Source organism: Cyprinus carpio, chromosome B22, assembly GCF_018340385.1.
Source record: "Cyprinus carpio isolate SPL01 chromosome B22, ASM1834038v1, whole genome shotgun sequence".
Classification (NCBI taxonomy): Eukaryota; Metazoa; Chordata; class Actinopteri; order Cypriniformes; family Cyprinidae; genus Cyprinus; species Cyprinus carpio.
The window spans coordinates 23,205,606-23,228,432 of record NC_056618.1 but is presented as its reverse complement, the minus strand read 5'-3'; the positions used below and the strand labels follow the sequence as shown (position 1 = coordinate 23,228,432).

Sequence of the window (22,827 nt, the reverse complement as noted above, 5' to 3'; positions counted from 1 at the left end):
ACTGTTTGAGGGAGAACACCTTAAAACAACACCGTCTGACATTTGTACATTCCTCCTACATTTCCTGTCAAGACTGTTGGCCTGAGGGCGTTAAATGATTCCAGGAAGATGACCACAATTGGGTTTTTGGAAAAAGTGTGCTTAGATTTAAACAGTTCCTAAATTTATTTTGATGTAATTACAGAGATGAAGCCCACGTCTTTGAAATGGGAAATCCAGCCGTGTTACATTGGTAATTAAATGTTGTGCCTGTTGCTATGCTGTTGCTAAGGTGTTCAGAGTGGGTTTTAGTATGTTGTTGTGTTTGCTAGGGATAGTTGACTTAAAGGGACAGTTCACCATAAAAATGCAAATTCTGTCATCATTTACTCACCCTCATGTCGTTCCAAACCCGTATGATTTTTCTTTCTTCTGCAGAACATATTTGACAAAGTTGACATTTTTACGAAAAAGCAAAGGTAACTTTTTACCATTTTTATATATATATATATATATATATATATATATATATATATATATATATATATATATATTTATAAATATTCTTTTTTTTTTTTTTTTTTTTTTTTTTATATAATTTTTTTTAATAATGATTGTGTACACTCGCATGTATTCAAGGTTGGAGGAAAATATGTTTTTAGTCTACTTTTTACTTGATGGTTACATCACTTCTTTTTAATTTAATTAAAACTCTTGTTGAAAATGATAAAAGTTCTTAAAAAACATACGAAACCAACATGAATACAAATACTACATTTCAGGATTTTTTTTATTTTTTATTGTGGACAGTGTTATTATTGCTAACTGTGTGTGTGTGTGTGTGTGTGTGTGTGTGTGATTTTATTTTATTTAAGTTTTTGCTGTTTGAAATAAAGCTGACAATATAAATTACAACTATTAAAAAAACTAGACCTAAAAAATAATAGGACTAAATTAGACATTTTGCTTTGGCAACTTACTGAAATAAATAATATAACTGAAATAAAATTATATTAAAGCTAAATAGAAAAAAAAATGAATACTAATGACAAAAGCACATAACAAAGTTACTAAAACTAAAAACTGGAAATATAAAATAAAACCTAATTCAATATAGTAAAAATACTGTAATATTACATAAATAATACTAAAACAACATTGATTGTGGACCCTTATACTAATGTCACTGACCCACATGCTTCCCTTCAAAACTAAGCGTTAATCTTCGTGTTCCGCTTTCTCAAGCCCAATATATGCAGAAACCTTCACTAGGCCAGTGTGCAGATTAAACATTAACAGGCCGGGGTAATGATTGTCAGTGTAACCTCATCAGCTTCCTTCAGCAACTCGACAGCTTGTTATCAGAGAAAAAGCTACTGTAGTGTTTTTTAAATACAAAAAAATACATATTTTTGTGGTTTTCAGTGCCTTGGATACCAAGTCTGGGTTATGAAACCTTAAGTAAACCAATCTATCCATCACTAGTCTTCATAAGGGTTCATTGTCTCAGTGAACGGAGACCCTCCCACCTAGAGATCCCAGTTCCTCCTTAATTCCTTGAGGGATAGTAAATATCAGAAAGCACCTAAGGATTTATTGAACTAGTGGGTGGAGCGTGTCTTGGGCTCAGGTGAGGGTTCGTACATGGTTTGTTTTTGTCCTCATTAACCATATGTGTTCATATTTCCTGTGGGCTACAGGAAGTGAACTGCTTGTCAGGTGCATCACCAAGAATGGAGATACTATACTGATTCCAATATTTCGGATACCCTGCTTTGTTTACGTTCCTATATGCTAATAAGGTAGACGACCTTGTTTAGTTCTGGAAATGGAAGTGAGATTTAAAGGGACGGTAAGTAGTTGTTGTGTATGCTAGTAGTTGAAGGTGTCTTAAGTGTACTAAACAGCGGGATGTGTCATCTGAGCCGTGTAATGACAGCTTTACCCAGACGGGAATGTAAATACTGACATGCACCTGTTGTACTTGTAGTGTGAGACTGTTATAGGGTTATGGAAGAGTAAAATAGCCTTAATTATGTACAGATTGTGTACGATAAATTGGCAAATAGCGTACTTATTTGTAATACACTAATTGCAGGAGTCATGTGCTTTCCTCATGGGCAGGGTTGTGATTTTAGTCATTTTCTAGATGCTTGCATGCTTTTTTTACCACACGTTGGAAAATTTTATTACTGTATGCTATCATGTGACTTAGCTATGACTCTTAAAGGGACTGCTCACCCAGAAATGACATTTCTGTGATCATTTATTCACCCTCATGTCATTGCAAACTCATATGATTGTTAGCACAAAAGAAGATATTACGATGAATGTCCTGGCTGCTTTTTTTAATATAATGAAAGTGAATGGGGATTCGAGCGGTTGATCTCTAAAATGGCACAAACTCATAATAAAAGTTGTCCATATGATTCGAGGATTGTGCTGGTTAGGTTCATGCTAGTTCACATAAATGAATGGAGTCTGGTGAGCCATTAGCTTTGTGTCTGTAAGGCTTTGTGCAGTGATGTGTTTCATATGATCATAAACTACAGCATAGTGAGACTCAGGAGTATGTCAGAACAGGTGTAGGAGCACCAGACTGTTAGAGTCTAACATATTCCATGAAGGGAGTTTCCTAGAAAAGAGTAGTTCTGATATTTGCATCCCTGCTCTCCACAGTGTGAGCCACTTCCTTTATGACTATTGTTGCTGTCATCAACAGAAGTCATAGTCATTTCATATCAGAAATCTACGCAATTTCAAAGTAATACTAGTGTCCTGTGTAGTCAGTTTTTTAAATATACTGTATATAGTACCGTTCAAAAGTTTGGGATTGGGTATTTTATGTTTTGGAAAGAAGTTTCTTATGCTCACCAAGGCTGCATTTGTTTGATCAAACATACAGTAAAACAGCAATATTGTGAAAGGCTATTATGGGTTCAAATAACTGTTCGCTATTTGAATATATGTAAAAATCTAATTTATTCCTGTGATGGCAAAGCTGAATTTTCTTCAGTATTTGCAATCACATATTGAAGAGACATCAATCTAATATGCTGATTTGGTGATCGAAAAAACATTTCATATTATTCTCTATGTTGAAAACAGTTGTGCTGCTTGTGCTCGAAACTGTTACTTTTTCCAGGATTCTTTCATTAACAGAAAATTTATTTGAAATGCAGCTTTTTTTTAACATTATAAATGACTCTACTATCACTTTTAAACAATTTAAAATGATAGTTCACCCAAAAATGAAAATTCCCCCATGATTTACTCACCCTAAAGCCATCTTAGCTGCATATGACTTTCTTCTTTCAGACGAATACAATCAGAGTTATGTTAAAAAATGTCCTGGCTCCTTTAAGCTTTATAATGGCAGTAAATGGGTGATGAGAGTTTGAAGTCCAATAAAGTGCAAAAATCTATCATAAAAAGTGCTCCACATGGCTCCGGGGGGTTCAATAAAGGCCTTCCGAAAGCAATCGATGTGTTTGTGTAAGAAAATATCCATATTTAAAACGTTATAAATCGTAATCTCTAGCTAATCTCTAGTACAGGTGTAGCGTAAGATCCAGTGAGAAATGACGAATGCGGAAGCACAGAGAAGAGAGCAAATCAAAGCACAAACAATATTTAGAAATGAAGTTTATAAAGTTTACCCCCAACTTGAGACATGTGGATTACTTTTTATGATGGATCGATGCACTTTACTGGGCTTCAAAATCTCAACACCCATTCACTCTCATTATAAATCTTGAAAGAGCCAGGACATTTTTTTAATATAACTCTGATTGTATTCACCTGAAAGAAGAAAGTCACATAAAGCTAAGATGGCTTGTCACCAGTAAATCATGGGGTGGGCCTTATTTTCATTTTTGGGTGAACTATCCCTTTAATGCCTCCTCGGTGAATAAAAGTATTTTTTAATATAATAGTTTAATATAATATGTATACATTTATAGAATACAGTATGTTCATTGATTTATATAAAATAGGTTTATTGTTAAGGGGACACTCAGTTTCACAGCTAGATTTTTATATTTTCTGAAGAAAATGAGTAGTAGCCTATTTGTAGATGTGTTCGTTTTGCTATGGTTGATCAGCTTTGCGAACAGAGACTCTCCGTGACCTTTGCTTGCCAACAGTGGCCAATAAAAACATGGGACACATTCCAGGAATTCTCTAGTCCAATAGAAACCGCTCTCAAAGTATATCATGGTGATTGCAGGTCTTTGTTTGGGGACACGTAAAACAATAAAATGTTAGTTATTAAAATTCAGCGAATTTTGGAAAGTATTCATTGCTCATTATTTACAAGAAAAGAAACTAAGTTGTATGAGCTGTGCTAAACATGAACTTTGGTAAAGGGTATGGTACTGATAATGGCTTTACCAGTCACAACTGACTAGTATTTGTAATTTAAGTCATCGTATGTTGGTCAGTTTCAAAATCAAATGGCATGCCAGTGATTTTAGCTACTCAGTGGGACATGTGTATTGTCAGACTGTGTATTGGTTTGGTGAGCCGCTGGTGAGGAAGTGTCGGGTATCGCTGATGTCATGCACTGGCTCCGCCCCCGTGTACCTGTACAGCAGGAATTCAGCAGGTTGGAGCATGCTCAGCTAGAGCCATTACTTCTCATGCTCGGCCGAGTTGACAAACAACAGCCGAGTGTTGGACCTTCAAAAAGAAGTGAGGCCCTCAAAAAACGGTGCTTTTCGTCTGAACAGATCTTTGTTTGGTAGCTTTGTAAACAATGTGTATTTGTTGTTGTTTGTTTGATGTTGCACATATGAATGTAGCTGTTTCTATCTCGTTTCAGAAAGCAGAAATGGAGGAGATGACGATATGGGAGCAGCACACGGTCACGTTATCGAAAGTGAGTTGCGAATTGAGGGTTTAATTTGCTTTAGCCACACCTTTATCGAGCTCTGTACAGGTGTGTCAGAGAACGTGACACCCGGTGTAGAGTTTCCCTAACAACTGAAAGTCGAGACGGAAAAGTTTAGCAAGCAATTGTGATACCAAGATTGTCTTAAGAGTTGTTTCCACCTGTCACTAGGACACACCCGAAATTTGGAATGTCAAGTTTGGGGTCATGTGGTGCATTTCAGTATAGAAAGAAGTTGCCTTCATTCAATCTTTTTTTGTTTGTTTGTTTACTTTTTTTTATTTTTTTCACTCTTTTGTCTTTTTAAATTACATTATTCATCTATTAGATTTTTCTTTTCCATTTTCTTTTTTTTTTTATTCTTTCATAATTTTTTTTATCTTTCTTTTGTCTGTTTGTTTTTGGTATTTTTTTTGTTCTTTCTTTTGAACTTTTTTGTTTGTGTGTGTGTTTGTTTATTTGTTCTCTTGTGGTTGTTGTTGTTTCTTTTATTTTGAACGTTTTCGTTTGTTTTTCAAATTTTATAGAAATTTCTTTTACTTTCAGTTTTCTTTCATTGTTTTTTGTTTGTTAAATCTTGTTTTATTTCATTAATTTTGCTTCTATCTGTTTTTCCTTCTTTTATTTATTATTTACTCATTTGTTCTTTTTTTCTGTTGTTTTTTGTTCATTTGATCTTTCTTTTTCTTTCTTTCATGCATTCTATCATTCATTCATTCTTTTGTCATTTCATTCTGGTTCTTTGCTTTTGTCATTCTTTCATTCTTTTTTTCTTTTTTATCTTTCATTTATTTAATTTCTTTCTTTTCTTTTGTTCATTTCATTCCATTTCTTGGCTTCTCGTATTCTTTAATTCTTTTTTGCTTGTTCTGTTATTTTTTTTTGTCTGATCGTTCATTCTTTTGTTTATTTATTCTTTCGTTTGCAGGATTCCAAGGTCGGCTTTGGTTTTGCGGTCTCAGGTGGGCTTGACAAGCCAGTAAACGGGGACACAGCAGTGGTGGTCTCTGACGTGCTTCCCAGCGGCCCCGCCATGGGTCGTCTTCAGTGAGTACACAAACATAACTTCCTCCCACACATCCTGTCTAATCCTGTCCAACCTGTCATGTTTGTGTACAAGATGGAAAAACTAACGCAGACATATCTGGCAGATTATTTTTGTGATAGAGACTCACGTGATTTATTGCCCACAGGACACGGGATCAGATAGTTATGGTGAATGGCGTTTTGATGGAGAAGGTCACCTCACTTTACACTATTCAAAATCTGAGGAAATGCGGGAAAACGGCAAACATTGTAAGTGAAAACATTGCCAAATCATCATCTCGGTAAAACATTCATAAAGTAAACGCTGATTTAAAATGTTTGCATTTGAACTGAATTCAATAAATTTGCAAATTAAATTGTTTGTTCATTTTGTAGACTGTGAAGAGGCCACGCACAATTCAGATCCCTGCGAGCAACAGACCTACTCGTTCTGCCTCGCAATCCAACATACTAGACGACGATATGCCACAGAGGAGGGGTCAGCGCAACACCGACACCAGCCGTAACCAGCGAGCTCGAAGCGTGACCCCTGACCGCAACGGTCACGACCTTCCCATCATGTCCGGCTTCAAGAGACTTCCCAGTCAGGATGTGCAAGACAGACCCATCAGAACAACCCTTATCAAGAAAAAACCCACAGACGGTCAGAATCTCAACAGCTTTGCATTGCTCCAATATTAGTGGTTCTTGCCAAGATATTAACATGTTTCTCTCTGTAGAGTACGGCATGAAGTTAGGGAGCCAGATTTTCATCAAACACATGACTCCCACTGGTCTGGCTGCCAAAGAGGGCAGCCTTCAAGAAGGAGATCTTGTTTTGAAGGTGAAGAACTGCTTCTTTAGAAACCGTTCCAATGCATGCGGATGTTGTGTAACCTTTTTGAAAATTCTGGTTTAGATTAACGGCCTGACGACAGAAAATCTGTCCTTGCTGGAGACCAAGCACCTGGTGGAGAAGTCTAGAGGTAAACTGACCATGCTGGTGTTGAGGGATGACAGAAAGTTCCTCGTCAGCATTCCTGAAGTGGAGGACAGTCCTCAAAACAGTGCCGACGAGAGGCGGCAAGACAGTAGCTCAGAGATGGAGGGTGAGCGTAGATGTTTTTACAGCACACAGCTGATCTGTGCCATATAGTGTGCTGACATGATGACGTATTTTTGTAATCCAACCCGGTCGGCATCAACCTGGTTCCCTCAAAAAAAAACAATAGGATTATTTGCCAAAAGTCAAGAGTAGATCCTGTTGCAAAATACAAAGAGATCCACATCCAGGCACAAAAGCCTTTATTCTAAGACAGAATTTTTGACATTTTGTTCCCTCTCTGGAGCAGCCATAGTTTAGCTTGCTTCAACATCACCGCCATTAACCTTAGCTTTCGACAACTCTTTCCATCTATTTAAAAACAATACGAGTAGATGAGTTTACCTGTTCGCCACTGAATTCAGAATGGTGGAGCCAGAAATGCTAAAAAAATTTACATGTTTCGGCCTACAATAATACGTCATCCCTGCAGCACTCTAAAAAGGTGGGTTTTAATATTAACTTTTCAAATTGTGCCTAGAAATCTCAGACCTGGATTCTGACCTCCCCGCAACACGAACATCCCGTCCGAGAGACCGTCGTTCTCGCAGGTGAACATCTCAACTTTGACTTAATCTCTTTTAGTCAAATGACCTTTGCACTAACAGAGCTCATTAATCCACAGAAACCGTGCCAACCCTGTGTCAAAACCACGAGAATCGCCTCCTCTGCGCTCTACAATGCCCCCTCGCAGAGGTGAGTCTTACTAGCAAAACTCATTGGGACTCGTTAAGGAAACACGTAACCATTTAATTCAATTTGACATTAATAGATTATCATGACCGAGAACTTATTTATTATAAGATTATTTTGACCTAAATACTTTGTCCATCGTTGTATATGTAAGTGGCTGAATGATGCTTTGGCTCTTGTGCAGTTCCCTCAGAGTCTGAATCCGACCGCAGTAACTCGCCTCCAGCATCAAGACATGGCACTCTTGATAACAGAGACCGATACAAGTAAATATGGCTTCATGTGAATTTACTGGCCCCATATGCATATTGACAATTATGAATCTACAGCACCATATTTATAATGTATTTATATTATGTTGTATTTAGTTTTTGTTCAGAAATTATGATGAAACTGCATTAATTCATGCCTTATGAAATTACATTTTGTTTATTTATTTATGTTTTGCTGTTTTCTTTCTGTCTGGGTTTGTTTGTTTGTTTGGCTTTTGTTTTTTTAGTTTGTTTTTTTCTGTCTGTGTTTTGCTGGTTTTATTTATATAAAAAATGTTGTTGTCTGTTTTTTTCTTTCAGGATGTTTTGTTTGTTTTGTTTTGTGGGGAAGGTTCTGTCTGTTGTTTTTTTTATTTGTTTGTTTTTGTTTTGTTTTGCTGTTTTATTTTCCTTTTTCTGTTTTTCTGTTTTTTTGCTTGTTTTGTTTTGCTACTCTTTTCATGTTGCTGATTGTTTGGATGAGATGCATGGCTCACATGTTTGTTTGTTTGTCTGTTTCAGGGTTCTCCCCGGGATCTCTGCGTTGCCAAACCCTCGAGCCTCACCCGTCACCCAGAACTGGACCCCCTCCATTGCCTCTCAGCCTCGCAGAGGTCTGCCTCAAAAGCGCTCTGACACAGCATCGCTGATTTTTCCATATTACATATAAACCAACTCTGGAATCAAAGACTGATGATTCAGTTAATGATATGCATAAATGTTGTCATTGACATATTCTCAGTAGCTTAATGGCCATTTGTTTTGTGTGACCAGCCGTTTCCGAGTCCGATTCAGACCGAAGCGCCTCTCCTCCCCCAAGGCGTGAGAGTCCCAAACCTGAAAATCACTCCAGATACAAGTATGAATTCACAACATGAGCAGCAAACACCCAATCCAATGAAATCTTAAGCACATTTTCAATATCAATAAGTCATTGAATTGTCTAAAAGACTTGCTAATCTCAAGTATGATTGGAAACATAGAAACCTGTTTTTATTCCCAACCAATTATTTTCTTTAAACAATTATCAGGGCCAATCCGGGTGATGTTCATATAGTTCTGATCCAGTCCAATCCTGCTACTGGAGGGCCAATGTCCTGCAGAGTTTAGCTCCCACCAGCTCCAAAACACTTGCTTCTAGTGAGTCTAAAGACCTTGTTAAGCTAGTTTAGGTGTGTTTAATTAGAGTTGGAGATAAACTCTGCAGGATAGTGGCCCTTCAGGAACAGGTTTGGACACCCTTGATGTAACAGTTCTCAAACACGCATGTCACCCTCGCTTAATTCACAAGTTTTAATGATATATCGACTACTGAACTAGAAAAGTCTTCATTGCCTCTTCATATCTGTTTTCCCAGGGTGCTTCCCGATCTTCCTCCTCCGGGTATGAAGTCCTCCTCTCTTAGCAAGTCTCAGGATTTCCCTCGCCGCATGCCGTCTCCTTACAGGCCTCCACCCAAAGGTGATTTTTCACCCCAAAGCAGACTTATTTGTTCCATTATTGTGGCCAATCTAGCTCATTCAAGAGCATGTCTTTTCCATACAGCTGCATCAGAGTCCGAATCGGACGATAGTACCGGACCCCAGCGCAGCCAGGAGTCGCGCAATAGATACAGGTACACATGAAGGAGGCCTCGCATCGGGCTCTTTCAGTAGGGGCTGATCATCTATCTGCTCATGATGAGAAAACAGTTTTATTTGCTTTATTTTTTTGTTGTTGCTGTTGCATTATGTTGTTTGTATACACTTATGTAATTCTGTTTCATTGTGATATCTGAAAATGTGATGTGTGTGATCTTTTAAAATAAAACACACCGAATCAACCTGAGTTTTCTCTTGTAGTATGTTAATTTTTGTCACTGAAAAAAAAAAATATTGCTTCTAAGATGTAGATAATCTTGGAACTAAGATCTAAAGTATACAATCACATTATCTAAATAATTCCTAAAACAACACGTATAGTGTTAATATTCTGCACATCCAGAGGTGCAATAGAGATGGAGGTATCATAGATATTAATCTAATTAGTTTACTGTAGTATTTTCTGCTTGTCCTTATGAATCATTGATTTTTGGGACTTAAATTTGACCATATAATCACTTATGGATATGGATAGCCCACCCCAATCAATGAGAGAGAGACCCCCAGAAACCCTGAGGTGAATATCTCCCTCTGTTCCTAATCATCAGTGATTTTTGCATTAGTTCCCACTTCCTTCACGGACGAGCATAATTAAGTATCCCCGCCTCCCATCCTCCTCTTGTCTCTGATCGTCCCATCTGCCCTCTTTCTCTTGCAGGGCGACACCTGAGGTCATATCAGTCCCTGTAATGGATCCCCCAAAATGGGCAAAACCCTCAACGCCTGTACAGAGAGGTACGAGCCAATCATAAACCGAGTAGTCCAGGTTAAATATTAAATACTGATGGCATGAAAATTAGGTTTCTTTAATTTTTCTTTTGTATGTCACATTTAAATAAAAATATTTTTTACATTATTTTCTAAATATTAATGTGTAAATTACACAAAATTCTGTTAGTGTTCATACACATTAAACATTAATATTCGCACATTATTTTCCCCCAATATATAAAAATTAAATGCTAAGGGCATGGAAATATGTTTTGACATTTTTCACACCTCAGTTTTTAATATTTTTAAATGTTGATGTGTAAATATTAAATTTCAATCTTAAATATTTTCAAAAAGTTATTTATATATTATTATACATTCTTTTTTTAATATGATTGTGTAAATTCTGTAATTGTTCATTTACATTACACATTAATATTTATGCATTAATTTTCCAATAATTTATAAATTGCATTTAAATGCATACATATGCATTTTAAATTTTGATTAAATGAAAATATTTTGTCATTTTTTTTGTTATTCAACTTTATATATTAATGTATATATTTAAATATTCATGTGTACATTAAAAATGTTATTTAAATAAATTCTTTTTAATAAATTTTCTAATTGTTCATACACATTTCACTTAAATATTTGCACATTAATTTTCCATAAATTTATAAATTACATATCAGTACATGCATATACATTTTAATGACATTTTGATGACGTAAAAATCATTTTTGTCCTTTTTTTCCTTTTGGTTACTCAATCTCAAGCATGAAAAGTATTTATTAAAATATTAATTATTCATGTGTACGTTAAATATTAATATGTAAATATTCACTTGTAAATTACTGTGCGTTTCAAATACATTATACAATATTTATGAACATTAAATCATTTTAGATATGTCATTAGCTATTTATTTGAGTTTTAAATAGTTCCATATGCATTTTAAATTATCTTTGAATTGTTAATAACACATAATGCGCTTTGATTTTCATATTTCATCAGTTCCCTCAGAATCTGAATCAGATAGTTACAACTCTCCTCCGTGTACTCAGTATAAAGTAGTTTAAAGTCTGTAGAAGCTGAAGAGGGTGAGAGGTGTTAGAGATATTAAATGTATTTTATGTTTTTTTTGTTATTGTTGTGGTTGTAAATGTGGCTTTGTATTATTGTTTTGTCTCAGAGCTGAAATGCAAGCGCCGGTCATCAACATCCGACAGGATTCTTCACTCAGAGCCGCTCCTGTCAGACCACCACCTGAAGGTCTGAATAATGCACTTGTTGCCTTCATGTTCCTGCATCTGTGCATCTTTGTAATAATGTTGTTTTGGTTCGTCCACCAGATTCCTCTGAATCAGAAAGAGCCCCATCGCCTGTCAGGAGATCTGAGAGTCCCAGCCACAACAGCGATCTCAGGTCAGAAACGCCTCCTCTGATTTATATTTATATAATCCACATTTATAACAGCGAATTATGTCATGTTGATACAGGCTTTGGGAAAGTATGAGTCAGTTTCCTTTTGGGTTAAGAACAACAGGCATTTCGGTTAATGCCTGTTGTAAGTCAATAAACACCTTTGTTGCTGCTAAACCATTCCTTAAGACATTATACATGATCGTAGTGACTCACTGTGTGAATGTGAATATTGCCTCTTTCTTTCAGTTTCCCTCGTGCTAACGGCACTCTCCGCTCTAACATGTCTGTTCCCAACCACACCATTTTGAGTTGTGAGTATCAGCAGTCTTAAAGCATGCCCCCATAATGCATTGCAAATTATCGAGTGGCTATTGGGTACTAAATTTATAACTGTTTTATCTCAGCGAAAACTGACGAGGAGCCACTTTATTCACTTCCTCCAGATGCAGTGCCAACACCAAACCTGGGGTGAGAAATGTAATGTTTCTTTGTGTGCAGATCAAAGACACGACATGAGAGGGTCATATTTCACCCCAGAATTAAAAGGAAATAATAATGATTAATATTTTGCATTAAAAAAAAGGCTTTTTTGTTGTATTTGTCTTATGACAGCACATATAAGTGTCAATCAAAGGTACTACAATTATGTATAAATACCTTTTTTTGTTGTATTTGTCTTATGACAGCACATATAAGTGTATATAAGGGTTGTTAGTTTTATTTTTGGGTAGGTAGGAATTGTGGGTGGGGGGAGTGAATGTACAGCGCTCTCTCCACCCTCAATACCACGACTTAGGTGCCCTTGAGCAAGGCACTGAACCCCAACTGCTCCCCCGGGCGCCGCAGCATAAATGGCTGCCCACTGCTCCGGGTGTGTGTTCACAGTGTGTGTGTGTTCACTGCTCTGTGTGTGTGCACTTCGGATGGGTTAAATGCAGAGCACAAATTCTGAGTATGGGTCACCATACTTGGCTGAATGTCACGTCACTTTCACTTTCACTGTCACTGGCTGTATGTGTCGTTAATTTGTATTTCAATTTTGTTTGTTTAGATTATTTATACTTTTGTATATTTTGTTATATCATGTATATTTTTATATATTTATAGTTCATTTAAATAAGCTTAAATTAATTTATGGGGTATACATATTTTACTTATATGTAATTTAATATTTTTGTTTTTTAAATGTATAATTGTTTATAAGCATACGTTAAAAACAGTAAGACAATTATTAGCATGATGTTCAAATACTTTATTTAGATTTAATTTTTTGTTTTTAATATGTATAATTAAGATCAAGAACAACACAACACATACTATGATAAACAAATAATTGTAGTTAATTTAAAATATTATTAATTATAATATATTTTATAATATTGTAATATTTTTAGTACTGCCAAACGATTAATCGCAATTAATCTCATACAAAATAAAAGTTTTGTTTGCATAATACAAGTATGTGTGCTGTGTATATTTATTATGTGTATATATAAAGACATACATACAGTATATATTCTGAAAATACAGACATGTAAATACATTCATATAATTAATATTATAAATAAATATATTTAAAATATATATATATATATTTTTCTGATATATATGCATTTGTGTGTATTTATATATATACATAAATATACACAGCACACATACATATATTATGTAAACAAACTTATTTTGGATGTGATTAATTGCGATTAATCATTTGACAGTACTAAATGTTTTATATTTTTAATAATTATAATTAAATGCATAATGACAGTACACTAAATTCTATCATGATGTATAAATACACAATTTCTTTTTTTAAATTATCTTTAGCTTTTTATATTTATATTTAAATAAGCATAAGAAAAAAATTTTAAAAAATCCTATAATGTATAAATACTTTATATGTATTTAATTGCTAATGTTTCTTTTTATTTATTTATTTATTTATTTATTAAACCGATTAAACTTTTAACAAATGTACTTTCTCTATATCAGGTACAGCTCAGATCAGAACCACGTCAGCTTTGTGAAGGAGGGCAGCGTTGGGTTGAGGTTGGTGGGAGGAAATGATGTTGGCATCTTTGTTGGTGGTGTCCAGCCCAACAGTCCAGCCCAGAGACAAGGCATGCAAGAGGGTGATCAGATACTGGAGGTAGGACCAAAGAATCACGTACATGAACAAACCTTTCAGCAGAACCTTTCTTCAAGACTGCTATTTTGGTAGGTGAATGGTGTGGACTTCAGTCACTTCACCAGAGAGGAAGCAGCTATGTATCTCATGAACGTCCGCGCTGGCGACCGTATCGATATCCGGACTCAGAACAAAATGGACAGTGAGTGCCTTTGTGTCTCCATATTAGGATTAAGAAGTCAACATGAAATCAAAATCAACCCAATTTCGGTTTTATAATACTAAAAAGACAATCGGTTGCTTGTCTTATTGTGAACATAAATCCATTGGGAAAGTAAAATGGGTTACGAATAACATTTCCATATTAATCTTGACATTTTAGTCTACAAGAAGATTTTGAAGTCCAGCCTTGGTGACTCTTTCTACATCCGTACACACTTTGACCACGTGGCTGAGAGCACTGTTGACTTGAGCTTCACCAGAGGCGAGGTGTTCAGAGTGGTGGACACTATGCACCGTGGGAAGCTGGGAACCTGGCTAGCTGTGCGCATGGGCAATGATCTACACGAGCTGGACAAAGGCACCATTCCTAACCAGACCAGGTATGTTAATAGTAGTTTTCAGTCTTCCTTCCAAAGCTGTGGTAAGTTTGTGTGCTTGTTAAGTATGCTCCATTATAGTACCTGCTTGTATTCTAGGTGTCTTGATTCTCTTTCTCTATCTCAGGGCTGAAACTTTGGCGAATTTAGAGCAGGCACAGAGAATCAGTGCAGCTGAACGCCAGGCCTCCGGCCCCAGAGCCGAATTCTGGAAGTTACGGGGGCTCAGAGGGGCCAAAAAGAATGTCAGAAGAACCCGTGATGACCTCCTACAGTTGACTATTCAAGGCAAATTTCCAGCATATGAGAAAGTCGTTCTGAAAGAGGGTTAGTGAGTTTTATTTTTTAAAAACACCTTTATTTCTGACTGAATCTTTGGTTGTAACATATGTTTGCTTGCTCAATTGCAGCCAATTTCAAACGGCCTATCGTCATTTTGGGTCCTCTGAATGACATTGCAAATGAGAAGCTGGTCCGAGAGTTACCAGATGAATTTGAAGTTGCAGGTATGAAAAATTGGATGTAGGTTTTGAAATCACTATTTCTTAACATTTCTATTGAAGGTTTTTCACTTTCAAAAATTTAAAGGGATAGTTAACCCAAAAATGGAAATTATGTCATTTAATTACTCACCCTCATGTCGTTCCAAAACCGTAAAACCTTTGTTCATCTTCGGAACACAAATTAAGATATTTTTGATGAAATCCGAGAGCTCTCTGACCATCCCATAGACCACAACACAACTGTGTCTCCATTTGACATCAGTGGTTCAGCCTTAATTTTATGAAGCTCTGAGCATACTTTTTATGCGCAAAGAAAACAAAAATGATAAACTTTATTCAACAGTTTCTTCTCTTCCGTGTCAGTCTTTAAAAAGACATTCTCGAGAGTACCACAACGTATGTTTTCTTTGCGCACAAAATTATTCTCGTAGCTTTATAAAATTACGGTTTAACCACTGATGTCACATGGACTATTTTAACAATGTTCTTACTACATTTCTGGGCCTTGAATGTGTCAGTTGCGTTGCTGTTTATGCAGGGTCAGAAATATCTTAATTTGTGTTCTGAAGATGAACAAAGGTCTTAGGGGTTTGGAACGACACGAGGATGAGTAATGAATGACAGAATTTTGATATTTGGGTGAACTATCTCTTTAATACTCCTATTTTATTGGTTATAGAAATGGTACCCAGAGGTGGAAGTGAAAGTTCATCCAGTGTCATCAAACTGGACACAGTGAGGCGAATAGCAGAGCAGGTAATTTTTTTTATTATAATACAGAGTAATGCTGTCAAAATAAACCAACATTACCTAAACCAAACACTTGTAACTTGCTCTCACTTACAGGAAAAGCATCCCTTGCTGGACATTACGCCCACTGCAGTAGAAAGATTGAATTATATCCAGTACCATCCCATGGTGCTCTTCTTGGATCCTCATAGTCGAAAAGACGTGAAGTCAATGAGGCAAAAATATATGCCAGGCTCCAACAAGAGCTCTCGTCGCCTATATGCTCAGGCCTTAAAGCTGAGGAAACACAATAGTCATCTATTTTCTGGTACACCTTTGAAGCCTGTCTTGAATTCCCTGTTTGAATCTTATTTAAAGACACCATTTAATGTGCTCTAAAAGACAATCTCTGGTTTCCTTCACAGCACGTATTGATCTTCAGCCTAATACAAACATGTGGTATGATGTTTTGAAAGACAAGATTCGGCAGCACCAATCTAAACCGGTCTGGGTTTCTGAAGTTGCGGTAAGAACCCTAGAGAGAATTATGGTACTAAATGGTGCACTCACATCATGTAGAATTAACGTAATTACAAGTTTTCAACTTTAAAAACCTTATTTTTCTTTGTTAAACTCAAAACTTTATGAAAGCTCCAACTTTATCATGGTGGCATAGCCAACAACTCTAAATCAAATCTCTTCGATCTCTTGATTACCATAATTCCAACAAGATGTGAATGTAGAATTGGTTTAGAGCCTGCATTTCATACTTTATTTGGTTAACAAGTACTTGGTGTATGTACAGTTGGAGGGAGGCGGAGATGAAGACCTTGACGCATTCAACCGTGAAAATAACTCTGACTACCTCAGTGGTGCCAGCGACTATGAGGACACCGACGGTGAGGCTATTACGGATGGTGAAGCCTACACAGACAACGAGGACCTGGAAGAGCCCTCTGTAGGCATTGCCAGAAACCGCGGCACTGCACTGGCCCGCTCCTCAGAGCCCGCCACTGGGCAAAATCATAGTCCTGAACCTTCCTATGACCCAGAGCCATACCTAGAGGAAGAGCCCGAGTACACCCTACCTCCCGGGGAAATACCTCCCATCCTCCATGTTCCAGAGCCCCGATCTTCACGCCTTTTCCCTGGCAGTCCCCAACAAGAAGACGATGTCCCCTCTCAGCGGAGTTTCTCAGATTCAGACTTTAGTGCTGGTGACTTGGCTGCACCACCAGCACCTTCTGATGTTCCGCCCAACTTCAGGGCACCAGATCCCAAAGAAGTCCAATCAGAGACCCCTCCACTGTCAGCCATAGAGGAGAAACTACAACAGGTACCATATATACCTATCACCCATGCGACTGACCTATTGAGCAATCAGACATAACATGATTTAGACAATTAGGATATGTTCATGGATCTACATCAGGGATAGGCAACTTCGATCCTGGAGGGACACTGTCCTGCATAGTTTAGCTCCAACCCTAATCAAACACACATGCCTGTAGTTTTTTTGTGATCTTAAAGACATTGATTAGCTTGTTCAGGTGTGTTTGATTAGGGTTTGAGCTAAACTCTGCAAGACAGTGGCCCTCCAGGACCGAAGCTGCCCATCTCTGATCCTTAGTGGGACAAAACATACCATAACCAACCTTTAAAAACAGAGGGAAATAAGTTGAAAATGTTCTATACACCAGAGATCCCAGATGTGAACCTAACCCTGACCCTAAAATCTGATTGATTGGTAGAACCACACAGTTTGAGTAGTACATCATGATTTAGTCAAGCAGGACATGTTCCTAGATCTATACCCTTAGTAGGATCAACAAAGGACAACTTACACTAACCATAAAACAGAGGGAAATGATTGAAGTTGATAATGTTCTTCAATCCACTAATTGCAAGGTAACCCTAACCTTGACCCTAAAATCGGATTAGTTGATGATTCCACCTTAATTAAAATTTGAGTAGCACAACATTAAGTAGGACATTCTCCTGGATCAACATCCCTAGTAGAACCAACAAAGACCAAACATATCCTAATCTTTACCTACCTTTAAAATCAGAGGGAACTGGAAAGTCAATAGTGTTCTTTGTCCCAGTCATCCCAGAGTTAACATAATCATGACCCTAAAATCTGACTGGTTGATAGATCCACCAAATTACAGACTGAATAGCACAGCATTATTAATTCAAGTATAGGACATGCTCCTTGAACAACACCCTTGGCCAACAAAGACTTACCCTAAACATAGCCTACCTTTAACAGCAGAGGGAAATAAGTTGATACTGTTCTTCATGCCTCTAATCCCAAGGAAGCCCTAACCTTGATCCTAAAATCTGATGATTTGATGATGCAACCTTAATGTAAGTTTGAGTATCACAACATCATCAAGTCAAGTAGGACAGGTTCCTGGATTTACATCCTTAGTAGTTCCGGCAAAGGACCTTTCCTAATACCCACACTTTCTTCACTACTTGAGAGCACAACAGGAAGTGCACAAGACTGTCCCATGTCTGAAAAATGTTACTAGTAGTAGAAGTTTACTAGTAAAGTACAAGTAATTGCAATCTTACAACACTATTGGCACTTTTCCACTGCGTGGTATGACTCGGCACGGCTCAGTATGGTACGGTACGGCCCGGCACGGTTTGCATTTCCACTGTAGTTTAGTATCGCTTCAGAGTGGGTGGGATTATTCACATGTCATTATAGTTGCGCTGCCTCTACTGCCACGACTCCTAAAAAAACTTTTTCATTCCACATCGCCCCATCAAGCTCTCGCTTGTCCACTCCTCTGCTATCAACGAGAGTAACGTCTGTACTTCCGCAACAGACAACGAAACTTTTGGTTGTTAAAAAAAAGGTGCGTTTGTTCAAAACAGTTGTGTTCGATCCTATGCTGGCTGTGCTGATTTAAATCTAGCGGTTCTTTTGTGTTTGTGTTACAAGTTCAGTGACGCAGGTAGTGACGATTCTCTCCGGCCAATCTGTGATCAGAAGAGTTTACACATCATGTTTTGGTAATGGTACAGTTCACTTGGAACCTTAACCGAGGTGGTACTAAAAAAAGTACCAGGTACCAGGAACTATACCCAGTGGAAAACCCCCCAAAAGTGAAATGTACTGAGCCGTACTGTGCCGTACCATGCAGTGGAAAACCGCCATTAGTTGTAAGTGTGTCTCATCAGGTAATCAAAGGTTCTGTGGCATTCACAGCCATTTGAACGTTTGGGCCAAATACACAAAAAAATAATGCATATGTGGGTTTTGGGACAGGCCCAAAGGCTAAACCCTAACTCTAACCATAACCTACCTCTACAAAAAGAGGAGAATTATGGTTGGCAGTGTTCTTCTTGCCCCTAATCCCAAAGGTAATCCTAATCCTGACCCTAAAATCTGATTGATTGGCAGATCCACTGATTTACACTGAGTAGTATGGCATGATTTAATCATGTAGGGCATGTTCCTGGATTGAAATACATATTAGGACCAACCCCTTTCCCTTTCCCTAACCATAACCTGCCCCTAAAAGCCCCTGTTCTTCACATCATTAATCACAGAGATAAATGTAACCTTGACCCTAAAATTTGATTGGTTGATAGTGATGTTGTTCTAAGACCAACAAGGATGGCGATCCAGGAACATGCTCTACTTGACTAAGTCATGTTAAAGGGATAGTTCACCAAAAATAAAAATTTGATGTTTATCTGCTTACCTCCAGGGCATCCAAGATATAGGTGACTTTGTTTCATCAGTAGAACACAAACAAAGATTTTGAACTCAAACCGTTGCAGTCTATCAGTCTTATAATGGAAGTGGATGGGGATCATGGCTTTGAGAGTCAAAAAAACATACACAAACAAAACCAAATTAAACCCTGCGGGCCCTGACGATGCATTTATGTGTAAACACACAAAACGATCGGTCCGTGCAAGAAGCTGAACGGTATTTAATATAGTTTTTTTACCTTTGATTTTGACCACATTGTCCGAACTGTCCTAAGCGAGTTCTCAACAGCCAGCACCTGACACGTCTTCTTCTTCTTCATGCTTTACAGCGGATTGCAGACTTGTAAGCGCATTACCACCACCTATCTCTCAAATGGACCACTGACACTCTTAATTGAGATTGTAGATAGTGTCAATGGTCCATTTGAGAGATAGGTGGCGGTAATACACTTTATAAGTCTGCAATCCACCGTGAAGCAAGAAGACGACGATTATGGGTCAGGCACCGGCTGTTGAGGTGCCGCTCAGGAGAGTTCTAACATTTCGGACAATGTGGTCAAAATCAGAGATAAAAAACAATCACAACACAGACCAATCGTTTTGTGTTTTTACACATGAATGTTTCGTCACAAGCCACAGTTTGGTTTGATTTTGTTTGTGTATGTTTTTTTGACTCCCAAAGCCATGATTCCCATTCACTTACATTATATGACTGACAGACTGCAATGGTTTGAGTTAAAAATCTTTGTTTGTGTTCAAATGAAGAAACAAAGTCACCTATATCTTGGATGCCCTGGAGGTGAGCAGATAAACATCAAATTTTCATTTTTGGGTGAACTATCCCTTTAAGCTCTTTGGATGCATTCAATATTAAATATTTTTTAAATACTTGATGTAGAAATTGATGTGAAACACATTCACATGTGTTTTATTGTTTCAGGCCCGTATGGCAGAACAAGAAAGGAAACCCTCCCCTTCATTTATAGTGTAAGTCTTTATGCGTGGTCTGTCAAGTTTAGCTCAGAAGAATAAAGTACTAAATGAATTTGTTTTTCATTTTTAAATGTATTTATAAATCTTTTCTTTTAGACTGGCACATCACGAAGCCATGCAAATGCGGAGAACACAGATCAGAGGAAGCGACAGTGACAGCGATGAAGATGACAGAGATGATGATTTTAGTGTAGATGATGATGAAACTGATGACATTGAATGGGGACCTGCAACAGAGCTGTAATACACATGGATCGTACTAACATGGACTTCTCATGTCTTGGTGTGGACATTTACACAAATAAACTGGAAATATTTTTTTTTTATTTCCAGTGTTTTTTTATGCAGTGTCCTTATGGACTTGTGATAGATAACTGTAATCTTGGATCGATTTTGAAGATTTGTGACCAGAATTGCTTCCTTTTGTGGGTTTCGTAGTTTTAATGGATGTGCTGAGATCTTCCTCAGGAACATATTAAAAATAAATATTGCCAGTTGTAATAAAGACAATTTGGGTATGGTTTACCCTCTTCAGTAACTTGATATATATATATTATTTTAACTATTATTGTTTTTGTATTTTGAAATAAATGGAACAAAACATTTAAGCTCACACGATTATTGTTAAAAAGTATGCTGAAATTCATCTTACTAAGAAGTCTTTTCCACAATTTTCTGGCGTGAAGTGAAGTGAAGGGCTTAGCAAATTGAATTGAAACAATAATAAAATGTTTTTATTATTTATAGAGGCTCTAACCTTCCCCTTTCTCTTAAAGCATTGATCAGGAAGTCAGTCATTTTAAAGGGATACTCCACCCCAAAATGAAAATTTTGTCATTAGTAACTTACCCCCATGTCGTTCCAAAGCCGTAAAAGCTTTGTTCGTCTTCAGAACACAATTTAAGATATTTTGGATGAAAACCAGGAGGCCTGTGACTGTCCCATAGATTGCCAAATAAATAACAGTCAATATCCAGAAAAGTATGAAAAGCATTGTCAGAATAGTCCATCTGCCATCAGTGATTCAACCATAACATTATGAAGTGACGAGAATACTTTCTGTACGCGAATAAAACAAAAATAATGACTTTATTCAACTATTTGTCTCCTCTGTGTCACTCCACATCAGCGTAGCGCCATTTTTGAGAATCTGAGCTGTACACAGGCAGCGTATGCTCTTCTGTGTCAGCCGTGCCACAAGGATACGTTTCTATGTATATTTACGCTTTGATTTGAGAGAAAACAGCGCATCAGTGCAGCGCGGCTGACACAGAAGAGCATAAGCTGCCTGCGTACTGCTCATATTCTCCAAAACGGCGCTACGCTGATGTGGAGTAACACAGAGGAGACAAATTGTTGAATAAAGTCATTATTTTTGTTATAAAAAGTATTGTCAGTGCTCCATAAGGTTACGGTTGAATCACTGATGGCAGATGGTGTATTCTGACGATGCTTTTCATACTTTTCTGGACCTTGACAGTGTAACTTACTTGGCAGTCTATGGGACAGTCACAAGCCTCCCGGTTTTCATCCAAAATATCTTAAATTGTGTTCCGAAGACGAACGAAGCTTTTACGAGTTTGGAATGACTTGGGGGTAAGTGATTAATGACAAAATTTTCATTTTTTGGTAGAGTATCCCTTTAAGTGCTGTCTCAAACAAAATCCTTTTTAGTGAACTGGAATGTTCTTTCCCTAAAAAAAACAAACAAACAAAAAAAAAAAAAACAGGAAGAATCTATGCTCACTATGTTCTCTTACTGAAATTACTGCATTCAGTGCCTGAATTTGTGTACATTATATACAGACTCACTACCTAGGGTGCAAGGGAGCAGACTGAGACACTCCTAGGAAATTATATATAGAGAGAGAGTCTTAAAAATAAAGGTGCTTCATGATGCCACAGAAGAATCTTTTTTTGTTTAAAGGGTTCCATAAAGAGTCTGAAGAATCTTTCTGTTTCACAAAAGGTTCTTTGTGGCAAAAGAAGGTTCTTCAGATTATATAAAGGTAAGAAAGAGATGGTTCTTTGTGGAATGAAAAATGGTTATTTTATGCCATCGCTGTGAAGAACCTTTTAAGCACCTCTATTTGTGTGTGTGTGTGTGTGTGTGTGTTAAAAAAAAATTGAAAAGGTGAAATTGTCACCATTCCAGATCTAACCAGTGGTGAAGATGTTATTGCATTTTGCGATTGGTTTCCTTGTATTTGTTTGCATAAGACTGCTATGCTAAGATATTTCAAGACAGATACAATATTGCTTTAGCACAGATAGTCCTATTTCATTGTGGAAATAAAATTGCAGTTAAAAAGATTTTTTTTTTGTCAAATAAAAAGATTTCAAGACATGATTTTGTCTCGAAAGTGGGCGGTGTTTTAAAATTTAATTAAACAGCAGGTGACAGACATTAACAACA

At 37.1% G+C, this 22,827-nt stretch overlaps 1 protein-coding gene across 1 annotated transcript; it reads left to right on the top strand.

Moving 5' to 3' along the window:
* Nucleotides 1–1,658: 1,658 nt before the first annotated feature.
* Nucleotides 1,659–20,932, top strand: LOC109071194 (tight junction protein ZO-3-like). The gene is made up of 31 exons (XM_042749547.1): nt 1,659–1,831; nt 4,802–4,858; nt 5,799–5,917; nt 6,064–6,166; nt 6,293–6,560; nt 6,637–6,740; nt 6,816–7,005; nt 7,480–7,549; nt 7,624–7,694; nt 7,876–7,957; nt 8,465–8,556; nt 8,717–8,801; nt 9,300–9,403; nt 9,488–9,557; nt 10,241–10,317; nt 11,314–11,369; nt 11,463–11,571; nt 11,652–11,724; nt 11,971–12,035; nt 12,129–12,192; nt 13,717–13,873; nt 13,946–14,054; nt 14,235–14,454; nt 14,579–14,778; nt 14,862–14,957; nt 15,634–15,710; nt 15,801–16,011; nt 16,109–16,209; nt 16,489–17,019; nt 20,359–20,405; nt 20,508–20,932. Exons 1-31 carry the CDS (start codon nt 1,808–1,810, stop codon nt 20,653–20,655), a joined length of 3,780 nt encoding a protein of 1,259 aa, XP_042605481.1. The 5' UTR covers nt 1,659–1,807; the 3' UTR covers nt 20,656–20,932.
* The last annotated feature ends 1,895 nt before the right edge of the window (nt 20,933–22,827 follow it).

Excerpts from the sequence above, each read along its gene's own strand:
- LOC109071194 (XM_042749547.1), top strand. The coding sequence starts at position 1,808 with ATGGAAGTGAGATTTAAAGGGACG. Across the intron at positions 14,779-14,861 it reads GAAAGTCGTTCTGAAAGAGG|CCAATTTCAAACGGCCTATC; the intron begins GTTAGTGAGTTT and ends GCTCAATTGCAG. Across the intron at positions 15,711-15,800 it reads TGAGGCGAATAGCAGAGCAG|GAAAAGCATCCCTTGCTGGA; the intron begins GTAATTTTTTTT and ends TCTCACTTACAG.